This window comes from Papaver somniferum, chromosome 11 (assembly GCF_003573695.1).
Source record: "Papaver somniferum cultivar HN1 chromosome 11, ASM357369v1, whole genome shotgun sequence".
NCBI lineage: Eukaryota > Viridiplantae > Streptophyta > Magnoliopsida > Ranunculales > Papaveraceae > Papaver > Papaver somniferum.
The window spans coordinates 111,228,327-111,244,153 of NC_039368.1; the positions used below are offsets into that span (position 1 = coordinate 111,228,327).

A 15,827-nucleotide genomic window follows, 5' to 3' on the forward strand; every position below is an offset into this window, starting at 1 on the left:
AACTAGATCTCTCAAACCAAACTAACAACTCTAAACTGACTCGCAGGCGAAGAACAGGAAGAAGAGAAGAAGAAAGAACGAAAAGAAGAAAGAAGAATGAAGAAAAAGAAAAATAGAAATGAGAGTTTATCTTCTCGGTCGATTGGGGATAAGGCCGACCAGAAATTATTGAGGCACCCAAAAGATTGGATAAGGGCAGCCAGGTCGGTCTAAAGAGAATTACTAATTTTCTTTCAAACTAAACCAATTATATCTTCTTCATCCGGTATCTGAATGACACGTTCGAATAGTCCATTCCACGTAACTTTTCGAGATCTACCTAACGACACTAGATTCGTATCTAAATCGTTGTTATATTAATTTCTATTAATTAACATTCATGTTAAACTAATCGAGTTATTATTGACTAAAACATCTCTTGACCATCGCTAGACCAGTCAAATAGCGTTGACGATGTCCTTACAAGTAGTATTGTCTCGACTTAGTCCATAGACAATCACTTTCGGAGAAAGGATTTATAGGTGGAAAAGTTTCTGATTGAGGTATATTTGGGTACCATCGTCTTTTCAGCTTTCAACAACTGTAAGAGAATCATTGATTAGGCATATACGGTACGAAGGAAAAATCAAGCAATAATAACATAAGCAAAGAATTTTATAGACAATTGAAACACACTTTTTGCGAATATATTTCAATCCTAAGAGTTCTAATAGGGTAGCAAGTATTTTAGCAAAGAAGGCAACGAGGCAAGAAGCACAAAAACAATAGTGGAATCATATGCAAACTTCCTTCTTAATTTTATTTGTTTCGATTAACATAGTTTAATCAATATAGGATCATGTTATGCTGGAATTCTTAATTTTATTTCTTTTGATTAAGTTATGGTGGGTTTGTTTGCAGAATTCATGATTTCGAGGATTATAATTTCATGGGATTACAAATTTAGGAATTCATGTAAATCCTTCGTGTGTTTGGTAACTCATTTAAAATTTCTAGATTTATAGAAGTATCTTGTTTCGAAGTAAATATATTCTTTGGCATTACCCTCGAAATCTTAAAATTATATATATATATATATATATATATATATATATATAGGGGTTGGATCCTTTGACATGGTTATATTGACATAATCTTCACATTTTAACGCCATTTTTTCTACTGAGCCCAACCGGCAATGAATTTGAAGCTAATTTTTGGTGACATGTTCCTCATAAAACTCCACATTCCTACCAAAAATGAGAGTATTCCAAAATATGAAACTTCTCCATCCACAAATTTTAATTTCAACCGTTAATCTTCAATGGTTGATACTCAAAATCATAGATGGTGGCTTTACACATCTCGGAATGCTCTCATTTTTGGTTGGAATGTAATGACTTATAAAAAGAACATGTCACCAAAAACTTAGCTTCAAATATATGAGATTTAGTGTTAAAAAAAGTGAGTCCATAAATCAGTTGATAAGTTTCCTAGTAAATTTTAGGGGGAGAAGTCGGACTCCATATGAAGGATTTGCTGAAAAATTGATTCTCATGGAAACCGTGATTCCAGGAATTTGGGTAACCAAACGTAATAAGAAAACTTAATCAATGTAGGACCACGTTCTGCTGGGAGTAACTCTTATTTTTCTTTTTTCTGCTCTGTTATAATGTATCGTCTAAATTCCAAAACAAAACAAAACAATAAATCAACACAATTTCAACAATAAATGAGCCGTTAACTGGACTACTAGCTCAGTAGTCGGTAGTATTAATCTTTTTTCTGAATTTGATGACCCCGAATTGTGGTCATGTTCCTACAGAGGCCATTCTTTAAAATTCCCCATCATGTTCCTCGGTTATTAACCCATCCTCTGGTCTTTAGAGGTTCACTTTAAACATCCTAATTACCAAAATCTTGGATCACTAATTAAGGAGTATATTGTTTAAGCCTTAAATCAACGGTGTTAAATGTTTACCAAATTTTATGGTTGGAGATCAATTTTGATTCAAAGAAACTTGGTTTCACATTCATAAAGAAATGGTTTCACATAGGACTCACGCCAAAGTTACCATTGGAGATGCTCTTAGGTAAACAAATAAAATGAAGAGAAAATTCAAGCGTATACAATTTGTTTAGAAAGGGAAAAATCAAGGAAAACTTCTCATGCTTCCTAGTCAGCAATTTGCAATAACTAATTATTCATCAAGCCAAGGCATCTCATACATTCCATGGTCAACCCAAACAAAAACAAAAAATGAAATCAAAATGTTGTATGCTTACATGGAACAATATGAGAAATCAATTTGGTGGGACAAAACCTGGAAAGAAACCCACATAACACATTTCACAAGGTATAGATGATCAAGCCGACTAACAAACAGAATGTTGGGGACATTTTGTAAGGTATTGCGGATTATGATCTCGAATCCTTGGGAGAGCCTTCCAACTCTTGCTTGCTCTTGCTTTTCTTCATTTTTGCCTTGAACCTTGATTTTGCCATCAAAGTTTGTACTGTGTTGGCAAAGTTGCCAACCGCCATTAACACCAGGAGGATCCCACAAACTATTACCTTTAACCATAAGCAAATAAGAATTTGTATGAATGCACCATTGTTTAAGTATGAGAACAACTCTGGATAAGAGTTATATGAAGTAAAGGAGATGATAGCATGCGCGCTGGTGAATCTAAACTAATTCTTACCTGCCACTCCGAGACAACACCAACCATTGCAGTCTTAAGTAGCAATAATCCAACATATGCTTCGAAACCCTGAAAGAAGTTAAGTACCAAACAACCAATCAGATGTGAACATGATTCAACTCGTTTTCCTCCAAATAATATTTTTATACTACCACCATATTATTAAGCTATTGTGCTTCAGGCTAGTGACATAAAATCCGCTGCCGTGTAACCACTTCAATCACCTGTAGAATGAATAATATGGGGCATAACAGCCACAATTGACCATCTACACCAGCAGTTTCTCCCCACACCACATCCATTCTTTTTGCCTGCAAATGGTAAAATGCAGTAAGACAAAGCTCACACAAATAAGAATAAACCGGGAACACCATAGTCAATGACCTGTATGAAATTGTTCGCTGAAAGGGCCAACAAATGGCATCCATTTCATTGCAAATTATAAGAAAGTTAAACAAGCGAGGCCAGACTTGCCAAACATGGTAGTATTAAAAAAAGAAAGATAAAAGGTAAGTAGGTTTCTAAAGAGCTGGTGACAGCTAACTGAAGACATTGTTTTGGGAAGAAACGAGACATAAGGCACATAAACTGACACAAACAGAACACCTAGAATGGTTACAAAACCTAAGTGCAGCACTCAATCGCAATCCAGTACCTTTCCCAACGCAATACGAGTATACAGTCTCTGACGCTGATACCTATTTTGTAGTAGCATGGCAACTCCTTGCATTATTGCCCATTGAAGAAAAAGTTGAACACCTCTCTGCTTAAACCATAAGGATCGGGAGTCCCCATCAGGAAATAAACACAAATCTGATCTATTTCTACTGGAGGAACACTGACCTGCTTCTGCGAACAATCAGGTTGACCTTTAATCTCCCATGTGAGACTGACAAGCGCCATCACCATAGCACAATAGTGATGATATATCCACCTACAAGAACATAATAGGCACTTTGAGTGTTTACCATCTTCTCTATTGGTTATTTAGGCGGATTCAATAGAACAAAAAAGAGTATAAACAAGGCGCCTGGTCTTCAGGGTAGTCGCTTAAGACTCCGAAGCCAACAGTGACAGTGTCTTCACATGTGGTGCTGACATTGCAGGACTAAGCTTCACCACTTTATTCCTCCATGTGCAGTAAATATTTCAGCAGTAATAACCTTCACCAAGCGGCAAGTTGAGCTCTGTTTTCCATATGCAAAGAGGCCAGACCTCAGTGCGTGAAAGAGCATTAAAGATGATTTGGACCTGTACCCTACATATGTCAAATACGGAAGGTCCAGCGCCAATAAACTGTGATTTGACTAAAAACCATAAGCCCGCATAGTAGGAAACCCACTGCCACTGTTGCCTTCTAGGCGCAAAGCCACTTCCCAGATTACCTTCCGCCTTGTATCCAATTACCATGCACGAATATCACTTCCATTCACTCTCAATATGTTCTCACGCAAAGCCAAACTTGTATAGAGAAACAAAAGCCAGGCCTGAAACAGTGGTATAGTAAATATTGACATCATAGATCAAAAAAATAAATTTTAACATCATCAGTATACATTTAACATAACACTATCGATACAGATCAAATATTTGGTATGCAATGAAGAACTATGCAGGCCCAACTTATGGTACCTGGTAGAGCTGAACTGGTAACGTTGGCAGGCACCCACTCCAAACATATGCTCTTAATAGTAGTAAAGCAGATGGGAACAGAAGAAACATAAACGCCGTTCTATCCTGTTTATAAAGAGACAGTGTTATTGATCATATACCTTTAAAATAAGAAGAGACTGGCATGGAAACCAGAACCTCCAAAACAAGCATACTGCAGTTTCAGAAGAAAAACAATGAAAGGATAGTGGTCATTCACCATAACCTATTAAAGCTTCATATATAATAAAAACAATATCCATTGTTTGCAATCATCATTGAGGATTATAAAATAAATCTTTGCATTTAACAGACAAATACAAACAGGTTCTGGAAAGACGAATATTACAACGGTTTCGAGTACAACAAAAATTATACGGACAACTTTGCTATCAGCAACAACTGAAATGATCACAGACACAATGCACTAACGGGTATTCCCTTTGAATTACAAAGTGCTACAGATAGAGCTTTCTTTGGTAATACAAAGAGATTTCGAGAGACAACTCCAACAACACTACCAGAAACTCTACTCCTAGCAGCAGTTCTATTCTACGCTATTCCATAGAAATGGTTCTTGAAACAACTTTACCTTTCTAAAAGATGACTCTCAATATTTCTCCAACTAAGGAGATGGTCCTTTCTATTGAAGCGTTCATTTAGATTTGCCAACAGAAGTTTCATGTTCCAGCCAATGACCATTTGGCAAAGACTCATACAACTAATCTTTGATTTTAACACGTAAAGAACCAAGACCGCATCATCGCCATTGTTTCTTTTTTTCGTTCAACCCACATTTCTAGCTACAAAATACTGTAGTCTGTAGCTCCTCCGGAAAAATATTAGTTATGCATATTACCAGTTACTTTTAGCATAGGAGAGTTGAATTGTGTTTCACCACCCAATATCCATACCTCTATAGCTTCATGCTATTTGTGATGGTGTCTTTAAACTCTTCCTACAGACCTAAAATCGAGTCATTTGAGGACATAAATGTCACCCTTCTACAATTTCAAATTGGACTGAAGCACCCCTGCGCATACATGTGGTTTTGTACATGCTCTAAACCTTTCCATCAACCATATTTTATCATACCTGAAACTAACCATAATTTAATTTATTTTCATTTCACTCTTCCTTTCTTTCCAGAAAACCATCTAAAATTGTGTTCGTCTCTGCTATGCTCTAACTGGAGATATGTTCCTTGGCGTCATTTCTTTACACACTCATAAATTTTGTTTTTAAAATCAGTTATAATTATCAAATCCCCCGCTCAAGATGCAGCGTAAGTAACCGGGCAGATTGATTTCTTTCCTGCTCTCCATTTAACTTAGAAATCTAAAGTGAATTCTACTTTTGTGGATGTTAATTATTCAACCATCAATGAATAAAACAAGCTTTTGCAAAACCAAAAAGAAAAAAGAAAAAAAAATGCAGTAAGAATCATACTCTATAACTATTGTATTCCTCTTTAACTTTCAATTGAACATCTTTCTTGTTTGCGCGTACACATATGGGTCCAAGAAACATTCTCAGAAAACCACCTATCACCACAAGCAGTTCCATTAGACTTCCAAAAATAAACCAATAACAATAGATTTGAGCAAGACCAAGCTACAGAGAAAGAAAGTGAAATCACCATGCTGTTTGATAGGAAGAAATGACGCAACATCTCCATCATTCAAAAGGCACTTGGCTCTATACAATTCTTCGTCCAGCTTATAAACAAAGCAAAATAAAATCAGAACCAACGAACAAGAAATATCCCCAAAATACAAAACTAAAATCCTAGTAATCAAAATTAGGTTCTATTCAATACAACATGCAGCTTTATCAAAATGAGATCTATAATAAAAACGAGACTTTAAATACCTTTTCAGCATCTTTTCGATCAATAACTCCATTTTGAACAGCAGAAGCAATAGAAGAATGAAGCGTGCGAATATTAGAACCAAGAGCTATAGCTCGTTGTCTAATAGATTGTTCTTCATGTGTACTTTTCGAAATCAAATTTGATGCTGAATCTTGTAACTCCTTTGCTAAATCACTAACTCCTGAGACTTCTTCAATAATCTTCCTTTCTGAATCCGCCATATCTCCCTCCCCTCTAGTGTAACACACACAGATTTGCTTGATTTACGCAAGTCGGAAGTCCTTAAAACCTCAAATCGAGAACGAATTGAATTCGAGATAATGTAATGATGAGATCGAGAATATTATGAATGAAGTATTCACACACTTATTATTGTTTTTAGTATTTATTTATTATATTCGAAAAATAAACCAAATTCTAGATTTTCTTTTTCTAGAACAAACACAGAAAGAGAGAGACGAGTAGAAAAAGTAGGGTTTTTGCCTTTTTGGTGATGCATAGATACTGGACCGGATCCGAATCCACCAGATCACTCTAATATATTTTCTATATAAAAACAGAGTTTTTTCGAGTATATATAGTACAATTTCATTAATGTACTGGTTCTTTTTGTGATGTAAGATCAATGATTACATGCCCACGGGTAATATACACTATTCGCATTGGTATATTGTCATTGTCAATCAATCCATGCTTAGTATTACTTATAGACAATTAGACATAGTTCTGATTCTTCTTAATTTATGTGTGGTTTTCTTTTATACACATAGTTATGACTAATTTTTCTTGATTATTTGTTATCAGGTGAGGTGTTCAGCCCATGTTCTTGCTCTTGTCATAAAAGATGCAGTACGACTCTTTAATGAATCGGTTAAAAGGATAAGGTTGGTTGTAAAATATGTTCTTGGTTCTCCTTCTAGGTATGAAAAGTTTAAACAATGTGCTTCCCCTAGCAGAGGTAGATTACAAGAAAGCACTGACTTTAGATGTATCCACCCGATGGAATAGCACTTACTTGATGTTAGAAGCTGCTCAAAGATATGAAAAAGTTTTTGGAATGTTAGCACAGATTGATAAGGACTTTCAAGAGAGGTTTATTTTTGAGCAAGACAAGGAATTTGTTTTACCAAGTGATGTTGATATTGAGGAAGCTATAGCTAGTGATGATACTGTGGAAGAAGTGGTTGAGGATATGGAAGAAGATGAAGAGGTTGAGGATATGGAAGAAGAGGTTGAAGAGGTAGATACAGCAGGCAAGAACAAGGCAAATAAGAAGAGTAAAAAGAAAGTACAGACTCATGCTCCTTATACAGAAGATTGGAAATATGCTAGAGGTCTACGATGCAACTGTGAGTTTTTCTGCTTTTACACAAGTCACTACTCATTATTTCTTATGGGAATTGGTATTCATCCATGAACAATTAATTGAATTTAGAGAAAATGTAGCATCAGATCCATTTATTGCACGTATTTCTCCTCTTATGGTTTCCAAGTACAATAAGTATTGGGGTGTGTATGAGAAAATCAATTCTGTTATGTTTTTTGCTCAATTGTTGGATACAAGAGAGAAACTAAAGGGGCTAGAATTTACTCTTAACTGTTTATTTGAGAACAGTTCGTGGGAGGTTCAAAGAATCATGAGAAAGGTGAAATTAGAATTTCAGGAACTCTTTGATGATTATAAGTCAGTGTATTCAACTCATGAGGAAGGGTCATCTAGTGCTGCTCCAGTAGTTGCCAGTTCAGTTAGCACGCAATCTCAAGGCTTGAAATCTAGAATTCAATCAAGGAAGAGACAGCATTGGGACAACCCAAGTTCTGTTGAAGAAGCAAGAACAACGGAGTTAGATAGGTACTTGACAGATGTGATGAATGGAAAAATGCGTGAAGTAGATCAAGATGATGACTTTGACATATTGGCTTGGTGGCAGGCTCATGCAAACAGGTATAAATGCCCATATCGCTTAGGGGGCGCTACATATCGCTTCAAGTGTAAATGCCCATTGCTTTAGAGCTAGACCAACCATCCTAGAGAAAGTTATATATCCAATGCTCCAGGGATATACCAACTATCCTAGGAGCAATTAAAAACCTTGCTGATAGATACATGGAACAACTGGCCTGAAGTTGGTTGCTTAAGTTTTTGAGGTGCCAAATTTTTGTGCTCGCGAACCGACGATTTAGACAATCCAAAATGTAATTATAATTTAAAAATTACTAAATAAGATTCTATAAATATTCGCTTATAATTGAGATTAAAACTAACCAAAACATCTTATATAGTATTAATTAACTGCTGCTTCATTGTACGTGATATGTACTTCAGTTTCCCCACCCTAGCAAAAGACATTAACTGGTTTGCAACCCATCCCCGAAAAGAACAAAAACCTTACAGGTCCGAACAAAAGGCAAAAAAGGATCCATTAAAAGGTATTGGACCTGTATGTTCACCAAAATAGATTTGTAGATACATCATTCATTAATTTTCCTCACCATCGTCCTCCCCATATGGTTTATTTTTCTGGTTAACATCAACACATCCATCATCCCGCAAATCATCATCTTCGCCAGCATAGTCATTCTCACCTTCTTGCAAATCACCCCATGTAAATCCATCTTCAACTTCATGTTCACGTTCATCTCCAGACTCATCTGGCACAGGTTGACATCCAATCATGTTCAAAGCCTCATTCAAATACTCTTTGATCTTACGATCGCTCCGTTAAAGTTTTAAGATTTCTTTGTCTTGCTTTGCAAATTTCTTCTTTTTAGAGTCCAATTGTTCTTGAAGAGTAGCCATTTGTGCTCATTTTTCTCGTATAGACTGAAGTGGGTAGCAATTTTTGACTTACGAGCACGCTTAATACTAGTACAAAGAGGATCAACAACCATTGCATATATTTTCTCAGGCGTGTAGTTGACTTCCCCTAGACGAACTTGCTCACTAATTTGTTTCATCTCTGTCGGCATACACAACATAATAACATGCAACTAATTCAAAATTCAAACTTATGTAACTATTATGAAATAAGACAAAACAACACAATAGTTATAAAACTATCCTTGGCTTATAAATAGAATTTTCATTCAAAGTTCAGTAACTAACATAAAAAAAACAAAAGATGGATGGATCAAATAGTATGTTAAAAATATATTTATACAACTAAGGTTCTATTGTATGATCAAAGAAACCATTGTCTAAAAAAATAAAAAGTTTACAACAAATCATATTTTGACAACACAAAAACATGCAAACATCGAAGATATCAACCAACAAAGAATTAATGGATCCCGTACATGGAAAACCATTCGAAATCATCATATCTTCCCGGGTTACTTGAAAATATTGCTATATCACCAACAATAAGAAATGCATAGCCAAAAAACTATACAAATTTGAAGTACACACCGATATCATAACAACGATAAAAAATGACACATCTTACACATTTGTACCTTGTAGCTTGGGGTGCTTAGTTCGCATTTAGACCAACAGTATGTCTCAAGCATTATTCGAATGTATTAGTAGTGAATGAAGAAAATTTGTACTTTCCAATATTTACACGGTTTACCGAGCTTACTAGCCTTGTGGGTTACCGTGAACATACTGAGTGGATCAAGTGGGAGAATTTTGCACGCCTAATGAAAGTGAACTTGTGAGTGTACCACAATTACAATTAATTTACACAAAGAACAAGGAAAATACATCGATGAACAATTTAAGATTTACCATATCATACGCTTTTCTAGCAAAGCTCTGTGTACCATTGGTTTGGTTTAGAGCTTGTGCCTTCCGCGTAGCCTGTGCTTTTTCCAATGAGCTTTAATATGAAAAATGCAAATTAGGAGATATGGACTTCACCAAAAATAAAAACTTCTTTTTTTTTCTGTTTCTTATGATAGAGAAAACATAATATCATATTTACGAGCAACTACCAAATATCTGGACACAACAACTTTATTCTAAAGGTCAAAATACATTGCAAATGGATCGACTAGCAATTACATTCCTTAAGCTTCACATCAGTGTTAAAGAAGTCACACATAAAAGCCCAATCATCAACATTGTGGATTCTTGGAGATGGATGTAGCAAAGCTTCCTTATGACTATCAAAAAATATGTAATGCTTAGCCAACTCAGATCGATATCTCACATAAGTCAGCCTCGCTCATCTGTGTTCGTGGATGGGCAGAATCAACATCCAAAGGAGAATTGGAAGCTTCTTGCGAGGAATACGACGACTTAACTCGGATAATATATGTTCGTTATCAACCAACTGAGTTTGGTGTCGAAAAGAAAACTGAGGACTTTTATTGGAAGTCGATTCATGCTCATTACGAACCATAATATTCCATATCTTTCCTAAATTTTTCAGGAGTATGTGTTTCTTGAATTGGTGCTTTATGTATCATATCACCATGGGCAAAATATTATTTTGCTACAAGATCTACAAGATATGGAAAGCTATTAATCTTTTTTTTCTTTAAAAAAAATGAAAATATATACTTCCACGCTGCACACAAACAAGCGTTAAAAACAAAATGTGTTTTGCATTTAACAAGATCAATGAAGGAAAAACTCATGTAAACTTCGTGACTTGTCGAAGCAATAACTTGAATACCATTTATTTTTTTGAAAGATGGAATTTATTTATTAAGAAACCGAACTTACATATTTGGAATATCAAAATGGTTCTTAACTCCTAATAGCCTAAGAGGTAAGGAATGTAGTTGAGTGATATCCGCTTTTTGGTTAGAGGACTTTGTCGGTTTTTCCACGCTAAACTTACCTAACTTACATAGAAACATATTGGTGATTAGAAACTTATCTAGCTTGTTGGTGATTTGAGACTGCCTGGTTGTATGACACACCCGGATTCTTCTTGATTCCGATGTCAGGTGCTTGTTGAAGGTGCGGTAATACACACTCTACTTCGATATTGGTAGAAGGCGAAGGCTAAGATTATTAGCGCTTATTGAAAGACTACCCATAAGAGCAGCCCAAAATTTTCTGGACGCAACGGTTCCGAGACTTTGTCATCCCTAATTGGCAAACGAAGTACCCGTCGGAGATAACCAACCCCAATTTCCTCGCAGTCATCATCCCTAGTTGGTACACTAATTACCCGCCAGAGAAAGTCGTCATGAGAGAGGGATCACTTGGAACTGAAGCTGAGGATGGCTTATGTACAGGTTGTTGTGGAAGCACGCTGATGTAGAATCGGAGTCGAACGGATCTTAAACCTGCATAGTAACAGGTTGTCTGACCAAATTTTATATCTTCACCCAGAGCTAGATTTTCATGGTAATTGTTACACATAATCGCAGACATGTTTACGGACATAGTAACTAAGACAGACACGAAGCAACTAAATGACACGTAAACTAAAACAGACACATACTGGAAGCAACTAAAGGGGTTTAACTTCACCTCCTTAGTTATATACATGACATGAGGAGTTGATCTAACATTACTCACTAGTTCATGAGTAATTTGGAATGTCAAAAACTGGAGTTTTCTTTGATAGTCCTCCCAACTATTACTCATTTTTCATGCGAGAGTTGGGTCCTGCCAACATCTCGCATGTATCCATAAAGTGACTCAACAAGCCTCTTGTTAGAGCATGGCTCGGTTGAACCCACCAAGCGTTGGTATGTCAAGTTTGGTTGTCATATATTAGTGAATTAAAAATCATGTTAAGAGTCGCTTGATTATGTACTAGAGTCAACTTCGTATAGGTTAGCTTGAAAGTGTTAGGATATGAGACATTACAAGTATTGCGAAGTCTTGAAGATGTGAAGAAGCAAAGAGCTACAACGACAACAATCATCCTTCCACTTGAGGTTTGTGATATTTGACTTGAACTGTTTCATTCCCTAACGTATCTTTCAAGTCGTGCATATTGAAAACATAACTGCGAAGCATATATGAACTCTAGATAGATATAGTATTAAGGACTACAATACGAGGATTATTGCTTAACCATTAAACTTTGTAGATAAGACATCGCCATAATCATTTGAATGCTATTGTGATTATGTATGGGTATAAGGTGAGGATTTCATCATAGGGAACAATGTTTACATGTGTTTTAAGGAAGTAAGTTCATAAACTTGTTTGTGAACCGAAAAGGAAATTGCAAGGCGTTATTGGTTTTGTTATTCATTGCATATCTTATGAACAACCAATATGTGTGATTGAGTATAACCGCTCTCAACTTGTTGTGTTCTTGGTAGAATGATTCACAAAGACCTGACTTATGTATTGGTGTAACTTTTATTAGTAAAACCTATCTTAAATAATCACCTGTGGTATGGTCGGGTTTGTATGTCTGACAACTTTTGGGAAAGGGGAACCAGACCTAGTAAGGGGTGCAGTACATCAAAGGGAACCGATCCTTGTATGGGGTGCAACAAGATTTATAACAGAAAGGGGGATCGATCATATGGACATGTGCAACACGTTTTTAGGAAAAGGGGAACCGATCCTATGGACATGTTCAACACATATAAGTTAGATAACATATATACGTGGGGAACCGATCCTAGTACCTAGTCAACCGAATTTTTGGAAAGCTAGTGTGACTATGCACAATACTCACATGGAGGTAGAACCGAAACTTGTTTTGGTAGATCCGTTAAACCCATGATTGTGATTGAATGTTGGTTTGATCAATCACGTAGTTCTTGAAAGTCAGATGAACCAATTCTAAACTTGTTTGGAAGTGTGGCAAATCGGTTTCAAGGTTGTAAGTGTGAAAGAGAACTTACAAAGTAAAGATGTCGACAAACTTTGAACACGTACTGTGAATGTTTATTTTTATAATTGTTCAAAGATATTCCTTAACGGCTAAGGGAAGAGAATCCCAGGATCGAAACATAAGTAAGTTAAAAATACTTTAATTAAGGTTATTAATTTCATTTTGTAGGGAAATTACAGAATTAGTAATGTGCATTTACTAATTATATTTTCCGAGAGATTTCGATCGTTATTTTTGGACAGAGCATTTCTAGGAATTATGGAAACCGAAATTGTGCTTTAATGAATATCTTGAGAATATTTTCGGTTTTGGAAATTCCTCGGTACCCAAACTTCCTTGTCATACACGAAGTTTTCCTTTCTAGCAAACTAATCCTTCGTAACAACAGATTTACTCTTTTGTTGTTGTTACTGGTGTAGCCGCCTATTCGGAGAGGAGAGTAACCTAATTAGGCAAATCTCTTACGGCCGCTCAATTTAAAGTCTTCTTTGGGATTGAGAAGCTCTAGCGCGACCTGTTGGTGGGAAACTAGATAATTGTGGTTTATCTTTGTTTTTGATTGATTTGATTGACTAGCGGTGGTTGAAATCTGATTGCACCTAGTTTGTTTATTCTTGAGAATCTTCTCTTCTGATATAAGATTCACTCAAACTAGTTCAGAGTTTCGACAGGGATCTTTAGACTGTTGTTAGTTCTAAAGATGATCTTGTGATAATCCATTGTTAACAGACTCTGTTCTGTGCGTGATTGATCACAAGAGATTCAAGTGATTGTGTGCAGGTTTTTATTGAAGATTTAAGAAGATTTGAAGACAAAGAAGATATTGAAGATATGACTTGGGTTTTATAATCTTTTTTGTGCACAATACTTGTTTGGGAAAAAGATGATCCAATTAATAATTGGTTTATCATTGTGGCAGATTGGATTGATTAATTGAGTAGATCGGCATCAACACGATTCTTCGGATTAAAGGTGTTGTTGGCTTAATCTTAAACGATTACCTTTGGGTAATTGAACATAAGATAGATCTAAGGAACTAACGAAGTAGTTTATGTTAAGATAAACGGAAGAGCCTTTGTCCGACTCATATCACTTGGTTGAATAGAGTTGATACCAAACAAATTTGTTGTTCGTTTACTGTTTGGAATACGAACCAAACGAATTGTTCCAAGTACGTGACTTATTCATAAGTTGGAGGCGTGGGAATACAGACGGAACTAAGTGAACTATAGGGTTAGTTACTTGGTCTCAACTATACGAAGTTAGGTGTAATTTTGTGTAGCGTCTTAATCCTGAGAGTATTCAATTCTGGACAAGGTCCCCGGGTTTTTCTGCATTTGTGGTTATCCTCGTTAACAAAATCTTGTTGTGTCATTTACTTTTATATTCAGCATTATAATTGTTTTATTATAATTAAAGTAAATTACACAAACGTTAATTCCTATTTACTTGATAAGCAATCCTATTGTGTTTGGTTAAGTCCGAACCTTTGTATCAAGTAAATATACTTCGTTGTTGTATTGTCTCGATCTCCTATCCATAGACGATCACACGAAGTGTGAACTGATTAGTTGTATTAGATCGACTCAGTCCATAGACAATCACTTTCAGAGAAAGGACTTATAGGTAGGAAAAATATTTTAGCTTGAGGTATATTTGGGTGCCCTCGCCTTTTCAATTGGTATCAGAGCAGGCAAACACGAAAAGATCTAACAATTTGTGTTTGGTGCGATTCAACCTATAAGATTGAATCTAATGATCGATTCAATTAACGTCTCAAGATCTTCAGTAGATCCTTCACAGGACCCTGATGAATACTCTGCAGGTCTTTTCAAGACCTTAGACAAAGAGATGGAACAAATCCAGTCCCTTGTTGATGAGATCAGTATTATCATGAGTGATAAAAAACGGAAAAAACTTTAGATGGTTCCAAGGATCCTCTAAACTGTTCTATTCCGACATGTAGATGTTGTAAACAGACTAAGAAGAAACAATCCAGGAATTTCTTTCCAGAAGGATGGAGTCATCTATGTCAGAAAATTTGTTTTGCAAAAAATTTGATGAATCTTCATAAGAATCTAACAATCCTTCCTAAACCTGGTGAACAATGTCTGGGAGCTTTTTCTTTAAAAACAACTTCACCGTTCCAGTGGTTTTTAGATAGTGGTCGTAGTAGACATATGACATGTGATCTCTCTTGGTTCACAAGGACAGAAGACTATAAGGGAGGGTCTGTAACACTCAGAGATGGAAGCAGCTGTCTTATCAGCAAGAAAGGTACAATCAAACTTCCTGGCATTCCTGAAATTCATGATGTTGTCTATGTTAAAGGTATGAAAGCAAACCTCCTGTCTGTAAGTCAAATTTGTGACAAAGGTAACAAAGTTATCTTCAATATGAAAGGTTGTGATATTGAAGACAAGTCTGGAAAAATAATTTTTCGAGGACGAAGAAGCATGAATAATTGTTACCTTCTTGATATACAGTCCAATCTGTATTGTAACTTGACTAAGGTTGAGTCAACCCATTTGTGGCATGAATGGTTTGGTCATATCAATTATCGTATGCTATGAAAGCTCATTAACCGTAAACTTGTCAAAGGTGTTCCAAAAATTAACACTAAAGTAGAAGGTGTTTGTGGAGCATGCCAAAAAGGTAAGCAAGGAAAAATTCCTCGCAAATATTCTCGAGACATAGACACTCGTGCTCCTCTCGATCTTATTCATATGGATCTATTTGGTCCAATTCAATAAGCTTATGTTTGAGGTAATAAGTATGTCTTGGTAATGGTAGATAACTATACTCGGTTCACATGGGTTGCTTTTCTAAAAAACAAGAATGACACTCTTGAAGAATTC

The 15,827-nt window shown here is 35.9% G+C and overlaps 1 protein-coding gene and 1 long non-coding RNA gene across 2 annotated transcripts; one reads left to right on the forward strand and one right to left on the reverse strand.

The window, feature by feature from the left end:
- Positions 1–2,050: 2,050 nt before the first annotated feature.
- On the reverse strand, positions 2,051–6,653 carry LOC113322619 (transmembrane protein 120 homolog). The gene is made up of 10 exons (XM_026570748.1): positions 6,208–6,653; positions 5,975–6,053; positions 5,785–5,879; positions 4,318–4,422; positions 4,093–4,172; positions 3,529–3,619; positions 3,341–3,448; positions 2,910–2,996; positions 2,686–2,754; positions 2,051–2,554 (listed from the first exon to the last, which is right to left on the reverse strand). The coding sequence occupies exons 1-10, from the start codon at positions 6,427–6,429 to the stop codon at positions 2,399–2,401; spliced, it is 1,092 nt and encodes a 363-aa protein (XP_026426533.1). The 5' UTR covers positions 6,430–6,653; the 3' UTR covers positions 2,051–2,398.
- On the forward strand, positions 6,383–13,682 carry LOC113322621. The gene is made up of 3 exons (XR_003347244.1): positions 6,383–6,445; positions 9,992–9,994; positions 13,670–13,682. It is a non-coding gene; the product is annotated as an uncharacterized LOC113322621 (long non-coding RNA).
- The last annotated feature ends 2,145 nt before the right edge of the window (positions 13,683–15,827 follow it).

Excerpts from the sequence above, each read along its gene's own strand:
- LOC113322619 (XM_026570748.1), bottom strand. The coding sequence starts at position 6,429 with ATGGCGGATTCAGAAAGGAAGATTATTGAAGAAGTCTCAGGAGTTAGT. Across the intron at positions 6,054-6,207 it reads ATCGAAAAGATGCTGAAAAG|CTGGACGAAGAATTGTATAG; the intron begins GTATTTAAAGTC and ends TTTGTTTATAAG. Across the intron at positions 2,755-2,909 it reads CCATATTATTCATTCTACAG|GGTTTCGAAGCATATGTTGG; the intron begins GTGATTGAAGTG and ends AACTTCTTTCAG.